This window comes from Salminus brasiliensis, chromosome 1, assembly GCF_030463535.1.
Source record: "Salminus brasiliensis chromosome 1, fSalBra1.hap2, whole genome shotgun sequence".
In the NCBI taxonomy this organism is placed as follows: domain Eukaryota; kingdom Metazoa; phylum Chordata; class Actinopteri; order Characiformes; family Bryconidae; genus Salminus; species Salminus brasiliensis.
Window position 1 is genome coordinate 16,102,425 of NC_132878.1, and position 20,313 is coordinate 16,122,737.

At 39.8% G+C, this 20,313-nt stretch overlaps 2 protein-coding genes across 2 annotated transcripts in view; both read left to right on the forward strand.

The window, feature by feature from the left end:
• Positions 1–12,874, forward strand: part of LOC140573630 (uncharacterized) — a 15,345-nt gene extending 2,471 nt beyond the window's left edge. Inside the window, exons 3-16 of the mRNA XM_072693087.1 lie at positions 2,239–2,413; positions 3,417–3,651; positions 4,576–4,670; positions 5,968–6,167; positions 6,951–7,029; positions 7,135–7,313; positions 8,069–8,392; positions 8,772–9,170; positions 9,824–10,003; positions 10,147–10,216; positions 10,345–10,576; positions 12,090–12,164; positions 12,274–12,364; positions 12,609–12,874. Of these exons, the coding sequence (XP_072549188.1) occupies positions 2,239–2,413; positions 3,417–3,651; positions 4,576–4,670; positions 5,968–6,167; positions 6,951–7,029; positions 7,135–7,313; positions 8,069–8,392; positions 8,772–9,170; positions 9,824–10,003; positions 10,147–10,216; positions 10,345–10,576; positions 12,090–12,164; positions 12,274–12,364; positions 12,609–12,684 (2,410 nt within the window). The 3' untranslated portion in view covers positions 12,685–12,874. The remainder of the gene's footprint in view (positions 1–2,238; positions 2,414–3,416; positions 3,652–4,575; positions 4,671–5,967; positions 6,168–6,950; positions 7,030–7,134; positions 7,314–8,068; positions 8,393–8,771; positions 9,171–9,823; positions 10,004–10,146; positions 10,217–10,344; positions 10,577–12,089; positions 12,165–12,273; positions 12,365–12,608) is intronic.
• A 390-nt stretch (positions 12,875–13,264) lies between these two features.
• On the forward strand, positions 13,265–19,063 carry tmem141 (transmembrane protein 141). The gene is made up of 5 exons (XM_072693122.1): positions 13,265–13,375; positions 14,525–14,591; positions 15,128–15,208; positions 15,389–15,496; positions 18,822–19,063. Exons 1-5 carry the CDS (start codon positions 13,322–13,324, stop codon positions 18,890–18,892), a joined length of 381 nt encoding a protein of 126 aa, XP_072549223.1. The 5' UTR covers positions 13,265–13,321; the 3' UTR covers positions 18,893–19,063.
• The last annotated feature ends 1,250 nt before the right edge of the window (positions 19,064–20,313 follow it).

Genomic DNA, 20,313 nt, shown 5'->3' on the forward strand with positions numbered 1-20,313 from the left:
GGGTCTCCTTGCCATCACCCTGATCTTTAGCTCCCTCCACAGATTCTCAATTGGATTCAAGTCAGGACTCTGGCTGGGCCACTGCAAAACATTAATGTTTTTGTCTGCTAACCATTTCTTCACCACTTTGGCTGTGTGTTTTGGGTCGTTGTCGTGCTGAAATGTCCACCAGTTCCCAAGGCCAAGTTTCTCTGCAGACTGCCTGATGTTGTTGTTGAGAATCTTGATGTATTGCTCTTTTTTCATGGTGCCATTTACTGCGATCAAGTTCCCTGGTCCATTGGCTAAAAAACACCCCAAAACATTAGGTTCCCACCACCATGTTTGACAGTGGGGATGGTGTTCTTAGGGTTGAAGGCTTCTCCTTTTTTACGCCAAATGGTGCACACATCATTGTGGCCAAACAATTCAATTTTTGTTTCATCTGACCATAAAACAGAACACCAGAAGTCTTCTTCTTTGTCCAGATGAGCATTTGCAAAGGTCAAGCGGGCTTTTGTGTGCCTTTTCTGGAGAAGTGGTGTCCTCCTTGGCCTGCGTCCGTGGAACCCAGCAGTGTGCAGTGTCCGTTGAACTGTCTGCCTTGAGATGTCGCCACCAGCAGAGTCCAGATTCACCAGGATGACCTTGGTGGTGATCCTTGGATTTTTCTTCACCTCTCTCACTATTCTCCTGGCCAGCACAGGTGTCACTTTTGGCTTCCGACCACATCTTCTGAGATTTTCCACAGTGTGGAACTTCTTGTATTTTTTAATAATACTTTGCACTGTAGCCACTGGAACTTGAAAACATTTTGATATGGCTTTATAGCCCTTTCCTGACTTGTGAGCGGCCACAATGCACAGCCGCAGGTCCTTAGTGAGCTCCTTTGTCTTAGCCTTGACTGTCCACAAACCAACTGCAGAGAGCTGCTGTTTTTCTCCTGTTGAGTTGATTAAAACAGCTGTTCCCAATGAATCAGGGTAATTAGGATGCTTTAAAACAGCTTGGACTATTTGGAATGGTATAGAACTTTGGATTTTCCCATATACTGTGACAGTTTTCAAAGGGTATGAATAATTTTGGACATGCCACTTTTTGTTCAAATGTGTATAAAAGCTGAGAAATATTTTTTCCCACAATGATGCCTCTTGTACATCATCGTGTTATCTCCTGGGAGATGCCTGTGTCGTTTCAAGGCAAAAATATAACTTCTGGTTAAATAAAAGTAAATTTAAGTCAAACTTTGCCAGGGGTATGAATACTTTCGGGCATGACTGTATATATCTATATACTATCTTATATAGTTTATATAGTATATATATTATATAGTTTATACATAGTTACATAGTTGTATTCTCGTAATCATAATTTATTTCTTATTTATTACATATATACATTTCTTTAGAAAACAAATAACAAAGCAACTTATTTTGAGATCATCGTTATCTTGAGAAAACAATATTTGTTTTCCCAACAAATCAACTTTATATCTTGAGATCAAATAAGTTGTGATCATGAGAAAACTGTATAATTTACAAATGGCCTTTCTGGACATCCATTTAAGACAGAAAGAGCTATTTAATATTTGAGGTTTTTAAGCTTTTCTTTTGGCCCTAGGTCGCCATTGTGTACACTCTAGTATAATTCATAATATTCCTTCTATCAAACTACTGCTGTAAGAGCATAGCATGTTTTAGACATGAGCACAGTAGGATCATGTCTGGTTAGAGTTAATCATTAAGCATTCCTCTTTTCCTGTGGTCTGTTATTACCATGTTATTACCATGATAGGGATTTGCTGTACCTGCAACAATAAAGCCCTTAGCTAAAACCTATAGTTAACAGTGAGCAGATTATCTATGTATTATTGGTAGTTGCCTGTGCATTGAATGTGGAAAGAGGAAATATCCACTGTGCCAACACTGATTGTGTCTTCACAGAATGGCATTGGTTTTACAAGACTCTGCTAGTTTAATAGCTGCTGTAATATTTTTATAGCATCCTTAAGACTTGACAATGAGTGCATTCTGGGTTGGTAATGGTTATGGGTCAGTGGCTTTTGTTTATCAGCCCCATTGTGTCCTCTAGTTGAACTCGCTAGAACAGAGAGGTGCTCATAAAGCTGCTGCCTACAATGTGGAGGTTGCCCTTTTATTGCTTGTGGCCAGGCACTGAGGATCTGAATGAGCAGCAGTGCTGATAACCCAGCAGTTCTGAACATCTGCTATGTTTGGATTCTTCCCTGTGTTTTCTCAGGCTGTGCAGTACAGTAGTGTATATCTTTGGTGTGCTTTTGGAGAATGAAGACATGGTGCAGAAACTTCAGGAGTGGAGTCATGGGACTGGGACTCTTTGCTGGGCCTTAGGACAGCTCCTGGCAAAAGATGAACCCGACTTGGTCTTGAATGCTGCCGCTGCCATTGCTTCACTGGTAACATTTACTCTTATGTGTTAGGCTGATCTGGGGTGACAGATGTTGAGATAAGTGCTATTAAAGGAATAGTCACATTAACATGATTTATCACTCACAACTTAGAGTCAGTCAGTCGGCCAAGACGTTTGTTATCTGATGTGTGCTTCTTTAGTTTAGAATAGGAGATGCTAGACTAACATTGCTAACAAACACTGGACTTAGACTGTTACCCAACTCATCTCTGTAAATGCTCGCCAAAAACCTTCATTAATTTGTTTCAGAATTATATAGAGCGCTACTTAAACCAGATAAATAAATAAATAAATAAATACATGTACAGTACAAAATAGTGGTTATACCTTAATTTGATTGTTTCCAGTTTTTTGTGTTTTAAGCAGGCTGATAAGTGTTTTTTGGGGCAAATGTTTATGAAGATGTGATTAGTGACAGTCTAAGTTCAGTGTTTGTTGGCAATGTTAGCCTAGCTGTTGTAAACTAGAAGAAGAACATTAGATACCAGACATTTAGGCAAGCTGCCACTGCTGGGCCCTTGAGCAAGGCCTTTTACCCTCTCTGCTCCCCGGATGCTGCAGCAATGGCTGCCTACCGCTCCGTACATGTTGATTTCTTGTTGTCATGATGTCTTGTTGTCATCTGGGGATTTGGGTAATAAATTACGTTAATTACTTTTTTTGTCCAAATTTTTCCTTTGTATTTTAATAGAAATAGGTTGGTTACAGCTTAGTTCCTGCTGTTTTGGTGTTGCATTCTTAAAGTCGCAATAGTCTAAAGTCCAGCTGTGCTCATTTTTCTAGACCTGATGATTTACCACTCTGCATAGTTTACCAAAACCCTTCTGAATATTATAGCCAGATATATTGGAACTGAACTCTCCAGAGTGCCAGAACTCTGGGACCAGGATTGGGCACCTCTGCTCTAAACGTTTTCTGAATGGATCAAGTTTAGTTGCCAAGGTTTTTCCAAATCTGAAGCCTGTATGTGTGTGATCTTCCAACATCAGGTTGAGACCCCCTCGGGACGCCAGTGGCTGCTTCAAGACAATGCAGTGTTCAGTCAAGTCCTTGAGAATGTGACGTGTCTCCTCAACCATGAAAGAGAGAATGCAGTTAACTCGGCTGCTCTCATTCTAGCATGGCTGTCTCTGTGTGAGGGGGCCTGTCAAAAGCTTCTATCGCACTCCTCAGCTTCTAAAATCTTAAGCCGCCTTGCACAGTGTCTCGCCTACAGCCACAAAGGTCAGTATCAAGGAGAAGGATCCCTCAGGCCATAAAGTATTGTCCAAAGACTTGAATGGTTAACTCTCAAAGTTAGGGCCCTGGAGGGCCACAGTGTTGCACAGGGTAGTGGTTTTTGTAGTTTTACATACCAGAATCATCTTAACTAGGTTAGTGTGTTGGAAGAAGAGTGGAAGACGTTGTGCAATACTGCAGTCTTTTAGACTTAATTTTTAACCATTTACCACATTCACTATGTGTCCAAACATTTGGGAACACCTCTTCTAATGAATGTATTTAGCTACTTTAAGTTGCACCCATTGCTGACACAGATGTGCAAAGGCACACACACAGCTTGTCAACCCTGTAGAGAATATGACTTTCAGGAGCAGATAAACAAGTACTTATTGGCACCATGACTACTGTCAGACATGGGCTAGAGGGGTATAAAGCCCCACAGCATGTAAGCATGAAGCAGTGGAACTGTGGAACTCTCTGGAATGAAGCCAATACTTTTGGGATAAGTTGGGGAGTTGGGAATAAGGTTGTGGTGGTGATCATCCATCCATCCAGCCTGACCTCACTTACGCTCTTGACGCAGATCCTTACAACAATGCTCCAAAATAATAAAATAAAAAAAGTCTTCCCTGGACAGCAGAGAGAGTTACTCCTACGAAAGCAGCATACTCTTTTTTTAGTACCCTGAGAAGAGACGGAGGGAGCAGGTGTCCCAATACTTTTGACCATATAGCGTATAATAACTTTCTGTAAGAAAGTATTTTTTCTTATGGAGCATTTCACATAAAGCTACTCTGAATATCTGTTCTAACAGTTTAATTTTCCAAAATTCAGGAACCCTGCTAATCACATGACTCGTCTGACAAATTTTGATATACAGTGGAATTTTATGCTGAAAGTAATACATATCCTGGAACATGCTTTTAGACACTGCTATGAATGCAGCCTTCACTATTGGCCGGTTGTGTGGAACTGAACAGGGCAGAAGGCTCATCCTGCCTAAAGCTGAAGAATACAGGCTGGTAAGAACATGCTACTTTTCCTACATCACTAAAAACACTGGCATATAACAACACTCACTCCCAGAAACCTTTAAGAACCATTGGACCCCCACAAACCCTGGCCCAAATATAGTTTTTTGAAATGTAATGAAATAAATATTTGATGGGTTAACAGGCTAGACAAAACTGCGAACAATTATGCATGACATTACAGAGCTAGGAACATATATATTTCTATATCTAAATTTCTATGGACGGCTGATGATACTTAACCTCCTGAGACCCGAACTTTTGCTTGGTGGGCATTTACAATTTCTCCAAGCTATTTGGGATTAGTAAGGTTAATTTTAAACTGTAAATATGAGGATACAAAAACAAAAGTGCAAACAATGTAAAATGTTTATTTCAAGCCCTAATCATGGCTAAACAATATTGCAAATATTATCATTGCAAGTTATGAGTAAGTAGCTGACAAATACATTTTTTCAGCGTAAAAACACAATCTTTGCCTCTGAAATGCAGCAAAGTAGCGGTATAAAGTATGATAAGAAGTAAAATTAAAGCACAAATAAGTAGGAAATGTGTACTTTAGTACAGTACTTGACTAAATGTACCAAAATCAACACCCCACATCACATATGAAGCTAAGCGAATGCACAATAACACTTGAGCATTTGAGCAATTGTTCTGTTTTTGACATTGAAACTCTCCCTGTAATTATAAAATGAAGCACAACCAATGAAGTAATTTAGTCCCAATCTCCTTAAATGAATACTTCATTTTTACGATGTTGTAGCTTCTTATTTTTGCTAAAATGTGTCAGAAATGCATGCCATGTGAAGTTACAGATATTATTGTACATAAATTAACTAGTTTCAAACATAAAATTCAATGATAATTTTACCTGGCCCATGTTTCTGTCTGGACTGGCTGTAGAAACTTTTACTGGGATTCCTGCCATCTTGTTTTCAATCAATTGAGTGTAATGTTGTCATGTGACCACTAGATGGTACGGGCAGTCTCTGCATATGAGGCCAAAGGGTCAAAGTTTAAAAAAATTATGGTGCAGAGAAGCAGAAATGTAATGGCTCCATATGAGGATGCAGGGTCTCAAGAGGTTAAAATCATCCAAGACATGCTTGATATCTGGTGTGTGCCTTTTTAGCTAGTTTGCACCCCAGAAGAAAGGTGAATGAGGCTTTTGTTTGAGGGGGCCTATTGAATTTTGTGCTATGCCAGTGGCTGTAATACTCATATTCAAGTGTGAATGTTGTAGGACAGCACTGTTAGAAGCTAATTCATTCTTTCGTCCTACTAGGCAAGCAGCCTTCAAGCTTTACTGTCAAATGGAGCAGGTCCAGAGGCAGAACAGACTGCCTGCTTTGCTTTGAGTTGTTTGGCCTCTGAGGATGATGGACATACCCTGCTGATGGAGAGTTCTTCCCTCACTGAGTTATTAAATGGTCTTCTAAGCTTACTAAAGAGTGCTGACCCAGACAGTACTTGGTTTGCTGCTATGTGAGTTTCTTTGGGGCATTTTACTTTCACCATATATATATATATATATATATATATATATATATATATATATATATATATATATATATATTGAAGCAACAATGTTTATCTAACAAAACATCAACAACAATAATAATAATCTTAACAAATGAAATAATAAGCTTTGTTTGTATAGCACTATAGTGCTTTACATTCCCAATACTTGGGTTCTTAACTATTAAATGTAGTATACGTATTATGACCACCTGCTTTTGGTACTCCCTTCCCGTGCAGCCAAAACAGCACTGACCTGCCAGGAGAAGGACTCCACAAGACCTCTAAAGGTGTCCTGTAGTATCTGGCACCAGGACATTAGCATCAGATTATTTAGGTGCTGTGAGTTATACCTGGAGGCCTGGGAAACACCTTGAAACCTTCACCATGATGTTTAAATGATTGCTGAACAGTGTGGCAGGGCACATTATCTTGCTGAAATAGCCTTGTCAGTATGCCCACACCATTGCTCACTGGGAACTGTGCAAAAAACATGCCATTTTGGAGATGCCCAGTCATCTGACCATAACGGTTTGCCCTTGTCAGAGTAACTCAGGTCTGTATGAGTTACTCTGGTCTGTTTCTCTCACAGCCAAGATGTTAACTACGAGAACCAGCCTTTCTCATGGTACACCCCAGACCTTGACAGGCACTGGTCTATGCATATAATACATATTTGTTCCAGTGGTTGGAAATTATGCCTTTTTCTCACCTCTAGCTGACGGTTGATCTTTTTCATTTTTTTTCCAGGACTGTCAGAGTGTTTGTGTCTCGGCCAGCAGGAGTGATTCGAGTTAGAGAACACAGCTATTTGGAGGAGCAGCTAAAGGTTGATGGAACTCATTACCTTGCAATTTTCTGTTTCTTTGTTTTATGCAGTACATGTTTTATAACCAGTGCTTACTTACTATCCATTCTTTATGCTGGTCTTTAGTGCCTCTCTCTCCTTCCATCCACCGTGCCAGAGCTGCAGGAGGAGCTCGGTGCTTGCCTGAGAAAGCTGAGACGCCTTCCCAAACCATCTCCGATTATGATTCAGCACCTTCGGTCAGGGGCCTGCATTGCATCGTGGGAGAGACAGGAGCCAGAGAGCGGTCTTGAAGTCACCTATAAGTGAGATGTGGTGTTTGTGTGTGTCTGTGTGTGTGTGTGGCTTTTTTAAAAACCCTTTTGGATGGATTAGTCTTATCTGGAAAGGTACCATACAAACCACTTAGCAACACCATAGAAACCACCTGGGAGACCATACCAACCACCTAGTAACAATTTTACAATAGCCTGGGATATCATAGCAACCATTTAGCAACGCCATAGCAACCACTTAGCAACAGCCTAGCAACTGCTGGAAAGTGGAATCCACTTTAGCTGTGCAACCATTCTGCCCTTTTCTAGTTAAGATTGTACTGCTCATTATTGCATTGAAAAACTCTTTGTGTTGAAAAATGTTTGTGTTGCTGATGTAATCTGGGGGCTTTACAGCTAGATGTAACCTAGCTTGCCTCCTGGTCTCATTAGCGATAACCCTGAGACAGGGTTCTCACTAAAACAAACTTGATTTAGCCATCATTGCACTGTATGTAGTTAAAGTTTACTGATTTACAGATGAGGGTAGTGATGTTGTGGCATGTCTCATATCAAGTTTATACTGAATGATTTAGACCGAAAACAATCACAGACCCCCTGGACCCTTCAGGGCCGTCAGACCCCACTTTGAGAACCATGGTCATAGAAAACGTTGCTTGGCAAATCAAACCGAGGTTTTTCATTTCTTTTCAGTAATGCAGCTTCCACCAGATATGATTCATGATATTTATCTGCTTTTAGAAATGTACTAATTATGCATTCTCCTGCTGTTTTTTTCTGTTTAGTCTTTTCGATGGAGACACTGTGTTGCATCATGGCCTGCAGTGTCAGGTGACTTTGCCTTACTCTCACCTCCAATATAAACAGTCCCTGTCTCTACGCCTCAGCCTGTCCACCTCAGATGGTGATGTCAGTGCCTTTAGTGACCCTGTGGAAATGACAGTAGAGAAGTCGAACCTAAGGCCAGGAACTCCACAGGCGCTGTGTGTGATTGGCTGCACAGCTACTCAGGTGCACTTGACCTGGGTGGAGCCAAATGGTGAAGTCAAGCCTGAGTCATTCCGGGTCTACTGTGATGATGTATTGGTGGACACCACCAGTGAGCTGGGGTAAGTTAATCAGTGTTATTGGCCATATTATATATTATTTCAGTGGTTCACAGTAATTTCTACTTAATACACCATTTTCTTTGTATTTTATGTATTTAATTGGGGGTCACTTCCAGTATTTGTGTGGCTTTATGTTCCAAAAACATCATAATTCAGTGGGCAGGGATGGCTCAGTGGATAGAGCACCGGGGGTATTGATGACAGAGTTGTGTTTAATACCAGACTCGACAAGCTGCTGCTGTTGGGCCCTTAAGCAAGGTGGTAGTCTGAATAAGTAATATGTAAATGAGTTGGTTCTTGTGGTGTCAGAGATTTAAAAATGAATTATGACCATTTCGCCATGGAAAAAGCACAGAACTGTCCTGGTTCTCTCCATCAGGACTACAGTGAGCTGTCTGTCTCCCAGCACTACCTATACATTAAGTGTATGTGCACTGGGTCCTGGGGACAAAGCAGGTCCTCGCTCCAGCATTGCTGTACAGACCGATGAGAGTCACGACCACGCGCCCAGTGGCCTGACTGTGGCTGTCCTGGGAAGACATGAGCTCCACATCAGCTGGGGTGCTCCAGCAGCACCGCTGGGGCGTCTCTTCAACTATGAGCTGCATATGAACGGCTTTGTAGTATACTTGGGCACGGAGAGGGCGCATACAGCCCGCCGCCTCACCGCTAACACGGCCTACACATGCACAGTAACAGCCATCACATCCAGAGGACGCTGCCAGAGCAGGCCTGTCACCAAAAGGACGGCAAAGGACGGATATATGAACATAAACAGGTGTGTAAGGTAGTGACTTTGTTACTGAAGATTTGTTTACTTTAGGCCCACCTTGCTGGTTCAGAGGTCAGAACTGCAGACCATCTGTTGATGCATATTTCATGGTCGTCCCTTCTCTCTTGGCTGGAGATCCTAGGAATGTTTTTTTTAATGGTTAATTAAAGTAATCACTTAACTGTCTGCTGGGGTTAGAAACCAATAATGAGTAATGCTTATAAAGAGTGACAGTTTTATAGCAGACTTTGCAAAAGTTTGGAAACCCTTGGTCAAAATATTTCAAGCAAAAATAATGATGAAAATAACTGTTGAGAGAGAGGTGGGTCAGTCATGTGTTTGGATCAGATCTAGAAACCTTTTACAAGTAGAAATATGTGTGAAAATTCTTCAAACAAGAATGGAAAGCTGACTACTAAGAAGAATATTACAAGCTGTGATACCTGCCAAAAGATACCATATACCGTGTGGGGATCTCAAGCTTTTATGACAGACCCATTTTGCTCGCTTAGCTATTTGCAGTGACAGAAGCGCCAACCAGGGATGCCCAAAAATGCACAAGCCATTGTATGTAAATACAAGGTTGGAGTTTCTATAGATGTGAACAGTGCGTATTTGGATTATGGTTTAATTAATCTTTGTCTAAAACACATTTTCAGGTGTCTGTATTCTCCCAGTCGTCAGCCCATAACTCAGCCGTTACCAACTCCAGTGGTCCGAGAAGTGAACAAGGTCAAAACCAAGGCCAGGAAGTCATTCTCTCCACACAGTCGGCTGCCCAACGTCCAGCCGAACGTTCACCATTACACAGACCCTGATCTTAGAAAAGACAGGCATAGGTACTAACAGCATAGTGAGAATAACAGTTCTTAGCAAATAAGCAATGGTTGATTGTACGCTGTGCTTCATCTCTTAGCAGCTGCGGTCTCTGTTTGTTTGACACTGTCAGTGGAATGAGCTGATCACAGTTTATGTTTTGCAGGCTGCCCTCTGTGTCCGTTCTGTCCCACAATACTGAGACAAGCAAATCTAATCTGATGTCTGAGGAACAGGTGTGACAATATGAACATTTATTCTGAAATATTACTTGGCTGGTAATTGTGAAAACATGACCTCTGCACTGAAAGCATCATATTAACAATGGTGCTAAATTAATTCAAATTCCTGTCTGATTTGGTAGAAGTTAAAGGGTCTTGTCAATGAATTGGATGTCAAAGCAAAGTGGAATTGTGCCAGAGAAAGTTCAGATGCAGTGGCATTCCCAGTGAATGCTCCTAAACGCTCCATGGTTCTGCATCAAGAACACAATGAACAGCATGAACAGCATGAACAGCATGAACGTACACGCAGACCCCGGCATCAGTCAGATTCCCCACTGGACCACACAAACTCCAGACTACAGAACAGCTCAGGTAGGACCTTCTGCATTCTGAAAGAACAGTTCTATGAGAAGCTGACCATAAAACCACCATTCACCATTACCTTCTAAAAGAGTGGCAGTATTATACTGTAGCAGTATTGTGTTTTTTAATATCATTGCGGTCATGCACAAAAAAATTCAAAAGGTAACTTTATAAAAGAAGAAAAAAAACATCCTTCTTAAAGCCCCTGTCTACTAGTTTTAAATCTCAACAATTATTTTAACACTAAAGATATGCCACAGAATTAGCCTTTTCTCATTGTTATATTCAATATATAGAGTTATATAGAGTATAGAGTTAATATATACATATATATATAATGGAGTTAATCATAGTTAAATGCTTTAAAAGTTGCAACCTGCAGCCCACCCAGAACTGTGAGGGCGTGTCAGATGACAGAATGATTGGCAGGGGCATCAAACTGGCAACCTAATCAACCCCTGTCAGTAACTGTGCCGGTGTTGTAAAAGACAAAAAATAAAATACATATATAGACTGCTAGCTAGCTTACTGTGCAGACAAGATCAGATCATAAAGCTGTGGTCATATTTAATTATTATAGCTACAGACTATAATTTGTATAGCTATAGACTCCAATTCATGCATTCACTTGATCTGACTGATGTAAAATGTTTTAAAATATCAGGAGGCAGCAGGTACTTTCTGCTTTGTTAACAGTGTGATAAATCATCACGTTCTGAGTTTAAAAGGAGAAATGTTATCCTGAGATTATGTGACAAGGTTAAATTTCCATAATACGGTCAACAAAGCAGAACATTTCTGACCTGTTTTTTTGTGAATAAAGAGGAAAACACATCACAGGAGTGTATAATGGGCCCAGAGCTTAAACTGGCACACAGAAAGAGCTTACAGACAGAGTTTCAGATAGAGCTTAAACAAGCAGGCGTGTGGTCGGTATGATCGCCAAATGTACGCTGATGAACACAGGTGTTTTAGGGATGAGCTGCATGCTGGGGGGAAGCAGGTTAGATAAATTAGTGGAATTATCTAGTTGAATCGAGGTAGGTGACGTCAGTATATTGCTAACTCTGCCCAACTTAAATCCATCAGAGGAAAACTGCGGGAAATATACAGTAGTAAAAATCCACTCTCCACTGAAAAGACCAACATAATTTTTTTCTCTGCCAGTAAATTCTATTAATAATAGTCAGAAGAGAATCCTAAAAATGAGTAGACAGAGGCTTTAACTTTTAATGGAAGTCATTTTGGAGCATCATATTGGTTGTTTATCATGAAATTTGAACACAGTGTAAAGAAGAACTGCCAGATTGACATTTTATCAAACAGTGAAAAAAAGAAAAAATGGAGATAGACAGTTGCCGACAGTTGCCCACTGCTCCGGGCATGTGTGCTCACTGTCAGTGTGTGTGTTTGATCACTAGTGTGTATGTGTGTGTTCACTGCACGGATGGGTTAAAGGCAGAGGCCAAATTCCATCTGTGTCCAACACAAATGGTGAACATGGTTGTCTTGTCTTGTCTAGCTGTGCTGCTACAGTGGGGGTCTGGCAGAACAGGATCACACACAGGAAGACTGCCTCTCATCAGCCAGCAGATTAGTGAGTTCCCCCACATGACTCTGGTGCTAATTACTTTACTCGGGTAGGTATGGCTGAGTAATTAACTGTGTATGCAGTGACCTCTCTTTATGTTTATTGTTGGCTTTAGCTGAAAGTGTGAGGCTGCTTCAGCCTGTCTCTTATCACTGGCCTGATCTAGAGCGGACAGAGCACCAGCACAACAAAACTCCCCGAAACAGGTACACACCGATCACTAGACCTTTACATTTGTATTAAGGTTGTATTAAAGAGACAATATTACTATATAAAAATAAATAAATGAACAAATGGAACATGAATACACCATGCTGTGGTATTCAAAAAATGACATGACATGGGCCTTGTGCCCTTTATGTACTTGACTGCATGACCTTTGACCAAAGCCTTTGTATAACTTTTGTTTGGTTTGTTGATACTCTCATTTTTTCCTCTCTCTATTTCTAGGCTTGCAGCTGGGTCAAGAGTGCACAGTCAGTTAAAGGGGCGACATTTCCTTACACCGGCCTGGACAAAAACATAGTTGAACAGAATTGACCTATTTCAGAGTGTGGACAGGGCAGCGGACTATTGTGTGTGATTTTTCATACAGGAAAAAATCAGTGTGTTGTTTTTCCAGTAAAATAGTGTATGCCATACAGTAAGTGTTGATTTTTATTAAGTGAAATTGTCAAATAAATTCTCTTTTGGTTTTAGAATTAAAATCTGGTGTGACTAAGGAATCTAACATTTCATGCAACATCAATCATTTTCAGATGCAGTAATAAAATGCACAGAATTGTATTTGGACTTATTAGGTCATATTGATGGCTGTCTAATACATCAACGGACCACTCTGTTCTTACCTGCTTGCCACTTTCTTCAGGGTTTGGAGCAGTATGCTGCCTGCCAGTCTCTGGCATTTATGTTGGGATCAGGAAGTTTCGTAGTTGAAGAATTTTATTTGGACTCCTCTTTAAAACTGGTGCCTACATTAGATGATTGCAATCAACCCTTCCTGTAGTGTGTGTCTGTGTGTGTCAGTTGTGGACAGTTTATGGTGGACCCTCCCGGCCACTAGAGGGGAATATTGAATGAACCATGCAGACTGTTGAGTAAAAGAAGAGAGATCAAGTGCAGAAGTGGAAAAGGGGGAAGGGGACACTGCTGACTGTTTAGCGATGGTCAACCTCGGACTCACTAAAGTGGATGATGCCCTCGCAGCGAAACACCCGGTTGGTCCTTTAGGAGTCATTAATGAAACTGACTGGTGCTACACTAGAAGTGCGCCTCTCACACTTGTTCTGAAGCGAGCTAATGCTGTCTTCAAGCCCTGCTCGAGTAGGAAGTTCCTACTTACATTTTTGTTTACTGTATTAGAAATATATTAGTTAGACAGTAAGAGCAGAGTACAGGCATCAGGTGAGCTGTGTTTATGCAGTAAGCATCATTGCAGTAAGCCATTAAAAAAGACTAGAAAATTAAAATACAGCTATCAGCGTTTTTTATTTACACGTCTCCAAGTTTGAAAGTCAAGGCTTATTAAAATAAATAAAATAATAAATAAATACGACTTCGTGGCTCGTCGTTTATTTGAGTAGGCATTGGGGGAAAGGAGCTATCAGAAATAGTGGCCAGCCGTAAGCTGGTTGGTAGGGACCAATCTAGTCCAAGGCTGCAGTATTTCGATACACAAATGTATACTTTTATGCCATGTAAAATGTAAAAATATATATATTTATAAAACGTGGGCAGTAAAATAACATTTGAAAGTTCTGCATTAGGCTAAACTGCCCCATAAATTAACTATTAATAATAATCCAGGACCTGTGATTATAAAGACTTCTCTGCATCTCGTGTGTGTGAGAGACAGCCAATGGAAAAGTAGTTCCTACCTTAAATATTTGTTTAGTTAAAAAAAAATAAAAATAAATAAAGGATAGATATTTAGTTGATTGCTTAAAGAAACCTTATTGTGGCAATAATTTTATGTGATTATCAATTTTCCAAAGGAAACAACAAGATAAAAGGATCTGTCTGTGTATATTGATCTGCCTAAACTAGATACCTATTAGGTATCTGGTAACAGACCAGAAAGAGTATGCATGGATTTACACATCAGAAAATATAGGTTAAAGGCTGGTCTCTAAAGCATATAGCTGATGTTACTGCAAAAACCTTGTATCTCCAAAATGGCAATTTGACAGAAAAAGGGTGAAAAAAACATTTCTTAGCTATAATATACATCATTGTAAAAATATTTTGGGCCATTTTGGGCTGCACTCAATAAATTGTTTATGCACGCAGAATCATTAGGTCATATTGATGGCTGTCTAATACATCACCAGACCACTCTGTTCTTACCTGCTTGCCACTTTCTTCAGGGTTTGGAGCAGTATGCTGCCTGCCAGTCTCGGGCATTTATGTTGGGATCAGGAAGTTTCGTAGTTGGTGAGTAAGGAATAAGGAATAAATCACTGTGTGTCCAGAGGTTTGTATGCAAATATCCCCTTTTTCTGCAGCCTATTACTACAAAAACAAAAAAAACAGATATATGGGAATTTGATTGCATTCTGCCACAACAGCATTAGTGAAGTCAGGTACTGATATTATATGCTTAATCTGGATCACAAACAGCATTCCTGTTCATCTCAGAGATATTAGATGGATCACTCCAGAGAATACAGTTCCACTGCCCACAACCCACTGAGACCTTAGGCTCAGCGTCTGCTCCAGTGTGTTCTATTGGCAGTGCTTTTCAATGGAGATTAAGCTGTGATTAACTGTGTGCCATAAAATGCTATGCTATGGGTGCAGGCATGGTTGCACCTTAAATTAACTAACTTCACTGAAATAGATGCCTACAGACCTTTTGATATACAGGGTATTTTTACAGTGCTGAACCTTATAAGGTCCATCTAATGAATTCTACAGTTTAGCACTTATTTCATGTATTTACCCTCTCAAACCATCCTTAATCTTTTCAGCAGGAACAGCTTGCTTTTTATTCCTACAGCAAACTCTTCCGAGGGCACTTCCCTTCCAGTGGAGACTTCTAGCGTCTATGGGTAAGTTGTACGTTGTACGTTGTCTAGTAAGTCACATCCTGTAGTCTACTCATCCATCCAATCTTAGCATGTCTAGTCTAATAATGAGAAGAATAGCAATAACACATTCCTAGTTAGCACACCAAGAGAAAAGTATCTAATTCTGTAGGCTCTTGGCTTTGTCTCCACCTTCTCTCACAGTGGCCTCCACAATGTGCAGCTTCTCAGTGACGTTTTGGGAGTCTAAGAAGTGCACAGACTTGTGGTTATCCCTTGAGAAAGGAGGCCTGCCAGACTCCAACTCACCAAGTATGTATTCATTTTCATGTGTGTTGGATAATCTATTGACTATATGTAACATAACAAAAATACACGTCTGAGGGCAACTTTTCTAATAGGTATTAATATAAGTTTTGATTCTTCTGACTCGGAGACAGGGCATAAACATCAAGGGGTTTTCTGCCGCATGATTTGATCATCTCTTTTAAAATATGAGGTTTATACATATAGTGGCAAGAAAAAGTATGTGAACCCTTTGGAATTTTATGGTTTCTTCATTAATTTGTAATAAAATGTGATCTGATCCTCCAAGTCAAGCATATTGACAGATATCATGTGCCTAAAATAATGACTCAAAAACAAAGATTCTGATTATTCATGTCTTCATTGAGAACAACCATGAAAACATCATAATACTAGTGGATGAAGTATGTGAACCCTTGAGTTAATGATCTCAAAAAATCTTTTAAAAAAAGCTAGTCTTCTTAAGAAAATGAGTTTGGAGGCATGGACTAGAGCTACTTTGACTAATAAAAAATAAAACAATCAAACTTTTTGAGTTTGCTCTGCACAAGAAGGATACGTGTATGCAAGCCATGCCTTGCCAAAAAGAGCTTTCAGAGGATCTACGATCAAAAATTGTTGATTTACATGAAGCTGAAAAGGGTTAAAAAGTGATCACCTGTCTACAGTGAAGCAAACAATCTACAAATGAAGACAATTTGGGACTGTGGCTACTCAGAAAGTGGGTGCCCAGTCAAAATGATCCCAAGAGCACACAACCCAGAGTGACAGTCAAAGTTTTAAAGGCGTCATTGGTCCAGGATAACATCTGTGTTCGTGAGTCTACAGTCCGTAAAACCTTGCACTAGCAGGATGTCTAAGGCAGGACACCACTAAGGAAGCTGTTCCTTACTAAAAACAACATTGCTGCATGCCTAAAGTTTGCGAAAGAGCGCATTGACACTCCACAACGGTACTGGCAAAATGTTTTGTGGACAGATGATACTATGATTTAACTATTTGGAAAGAACATGCAGCGCTTAAAAAGGCACTGCACATCACTATGACAATGACTGTAAAATGAAAATGATGTAATTTATGAGTATGGTGGGGGGAACATCATGATTTGGGCCTGCTTTGCTGCATTAGTGCCTGTCCAGCTTTCAATCATTTAGGGGAAGATGAATTCCCAAATGTATAAAAACATTCCACAGGATAATGTGAGAGTGTCTATTAATTCCAAGGGTTCACTTACTTTTTCCACTACCTCTTTGAATGTTGAATGGGTGTGTTCAATATGAGCGTGTGACAAATTAATGCAGAAACAATAAAATTCCAAAGGGTTCACATACTTTTTCTTGCCACTGTATTAATAAAATCTGTTCCACAAGGCTAGCAGTTTAGAATACTTTGTATTTGTCTGCAACCAAATTGTTTAAAAACAACAATAAAATACAATACAAGATTTGTCTTGTATTGATTATAAATGTGTCATTAATGAGCTGCCAGGTTTCAAATGACTTTAAAGCAGCCATACAATAAAGAAAAGGTAAAGAAAAGTATCTTGGTACTGCAGTAACCTCTCATAAGAAGTGTGTAACGCTGCATAAATTCCTGTAACATTACTATGTAGTGTTAGTCTACATGCCGCTTCTTTTACTTAAGATGTTGATTCTGTATCTCTCAGTTTGTCAATTAATGCATGTTTCTAGCTGTCCACAAAGGGGAGCTCATAGCCTTATTTGTATGCAAGGCAGTGAAGTGATTTACACTCCTAAACTGTAGGGGGAGCCCTCGTAATTCGGCTTTAAAGGGACGCTCTAGCCAAATAAAACATTTTACGATCATTACATAAAGCTGTTGCAAACATGCCTACTTACATAAGGTTTGAATACTGGAATAAATACCTTCTCATGATATATCCTGAAGATGAAATTTTCCATAATTTATTTTCGGCTAAGAAGCTGGAAATCATATAGTTAAAAGGGATTACATGAGTCACAAATGACCCGTCCACAAAAAAACAAAAAGCTGATTTTGATTTCGGCCCTGCCTGACTATGCTACCAGGTAACCAATCAGCATCGGCTTGACTCACAGTTCTGCAGATTGCCACAAGGTGTAGCTTTTGAAGGTGTTCATATTATTGTAATTTGCGAGCCACACTAGCCAATGAACTCCTTCCTTGTGTTGCAACACATAATATACGTCTTCATTAATCTTTACAGAAGTATTATAGGTCAGCCTTCAGGGGCATGGGAACGTGTCTCTGGCATCCATTTTATGTTGAGGACTTTTAGTATTATTTGTAATCTACTCTGGCGCATGTCCCAGTATGTTGGCTTTAGTCATATGGTTTGAATTACTGGTTCATAATAACAGCATTTCAAACACTTTGTCACGCCATAATGCTCCTTTACGTTCTTTGTCTAATTGCAGCACCTTGGGTCATTTTTCACAACACTGCGCTGCTCATTTTCTAGGCAAAGCCAGTCTGTCATGTCCCTTTTCTAGCTTAAAGCAGCATTATGTAGGAATTTTTATTTAAAATAACAGCTTCACAATCATGTTGATGGGGGGAATGGTGTCCCCATCATATTACTCTACCGTGTCAGTCTACATATTCCTTTCACTTCAGACGCTGGTTCTGTATCTCTCAGCTTGTAAAATGTACATGTGTATTTACTGCAGTGGAGTAAAAGTTAATTATACTCCCCAGTATTATAACTGTAGGGGGAGCCCAGTTTGCACAACATGGCAAATCTCGCATAATGCTGCTTAGGGCCCTATTTTAGAGATCTTTTGGCGAGCCGTCAACCATGCACAGCGTAGCTTGATTTAGGGCGCCAGTGTGTCTTTGCTGTCGTAACAACAGGAAAAGTACGCCTTGCGTGGCTCGAAATGCACAAATGACATAAGTCTAAGTACTAAGTCTCCTAATTAATCATGGGTGTGTTTTTTGGCATAATGCAACATGCAATAAACCAATCAGCATGTCTCTTGCCATTCCTTTTAAGAGCCAGGTATGGTCTTACTTTGGCAGTGCCAAGATAGCAACGAACGTCTGACTGTTGACGTCTGTCTCGTTGTTTTCAGTCAGTGGTGCACCTGTGTTTACCGCTGCCAAGAAAGCAATACGCCAAAAATTTACCTGAACACCTCATTTCGAGACCACCACGGCCATCAGTGTAGATATATTCGCAAGCACCGTTGCTATTTAAATGATGCAGGTGGAAGGTGTAAAAATAGGCTGTTGAAGTTTAGACTGTTCTAGTCTTGTTTATGTTTCTTATTACCTGACATTCCTAGTTTTTCACAAAATTTAACAATTGTTTTTTCTTTTGCTTTTCCAGAAGACGAGCCTCCTAGTCGTACAACATCTGCAGACCCCAAAGTCACAAAATATGGAGATGCAATGGAGTAAGTGGCAAATTACTAACTGGCAGTGTGATGAGCATTTATTTTGGGTTCCTGTGTTAGGAACTTTAGATTTCGTTGAGTGAATTTGTAAACTGCAGCACACGCTGTATTGTATTGTTTGTAACTATTTTTCTTCTGGCTGTGAATATATCAATAAATCTGTAATGTAAACACAGTGCTGCACTTTATTGAACTTTTGAACTTTCTGTAACATTGAGAACTTTGGACTGATTTGCTACTGCTTAAACAGAAGTTTCAAATGTTTGTGTTTTATGTTTTTCTCACAGACGCTTGATTAAGTCCATAGATATCCATTCTTGTCTGCATTACATTCGTTAGATTTATGTTAGATTTGACTGGGTAATCAGATTTTAAACCTCAATTTTTTTTATTCATAATGTTACTAGACAAGTATGCATGCTTTGATGCTTTTGATGATTTTTTTTTTAAATTGTTGTCTGGAGAACGTTTTTCCAGAGTTTACAAGTTGGAGAGAAAAACTCTCCAAGATATCTACTGGGCAAGTAGCCTACTGGACATCACATCTGGGCATTTTTTGCCCCAACAAAAGACACATGATCTCTATGTAGACATCTGGGAACACTTTAAAATACTGAATGAATGCATTTGCACCTTTAATGTCACATTAACAGAACAGCCTTTTCCATTTTAAGGCAGAATGGCAGGATGGAAATTGGTCATAAATAAATGAATAGGACAAATGAATGAGTTATTTTATTGCTGCTCTGCTCAACAAGATCTCATACGACCACAAAATTTCCGTTACTCTAACCCTAACTTTAACCTTACAAGAAGCTCCCATCCACTGGTGATTTTGTAATTTACACATAACCCAGCCTACCATGTCCTCAAAAAGGAATTGAGAAAACAGTGGCGCCACAGCATTCTGCCTTTCTTTGTTATGGATCTTATAAAAAGTCTCCTATTTCTCCTGCAGAAATGGTAAGAGTTTCATATTCTACATTAGGGTTTAGACTTAGGGTTTAAGTTTGGTTAAAGTTAGGTTATTGTAAAAGGTTAGGGTTGGGGCAAGGGTTAGGTTAAGGTTAGGGTTTACATTTAGGTGTAGTAAGGTATGGATAGGTTTAGGTGTAGTAGGTTAAATTTAAGTTGAGGTTAGGGTTACGTTTAGGTGTAGTAGGTTCATGTAATAAAATTTCACTGGTTGCTGTTGATCAGTGATTGTCTGGGTTGCATCATTAAAGGTTCAACTATATTTAGTACACGCTGAAACTGTATGAACCCTGAAATGGTCTTTTAGTCACATATGTGCAAATTCCTCTTGAGGCTGGGGTGCTGGTTATGTGTAAAATGCTGCCAGCAGCATTGTCCTAAGCAGGGCATTTTTATGTTGAATAAAAACTCTGCACAGATTGATTTACTTAAAGTTGACCAATTTATAAG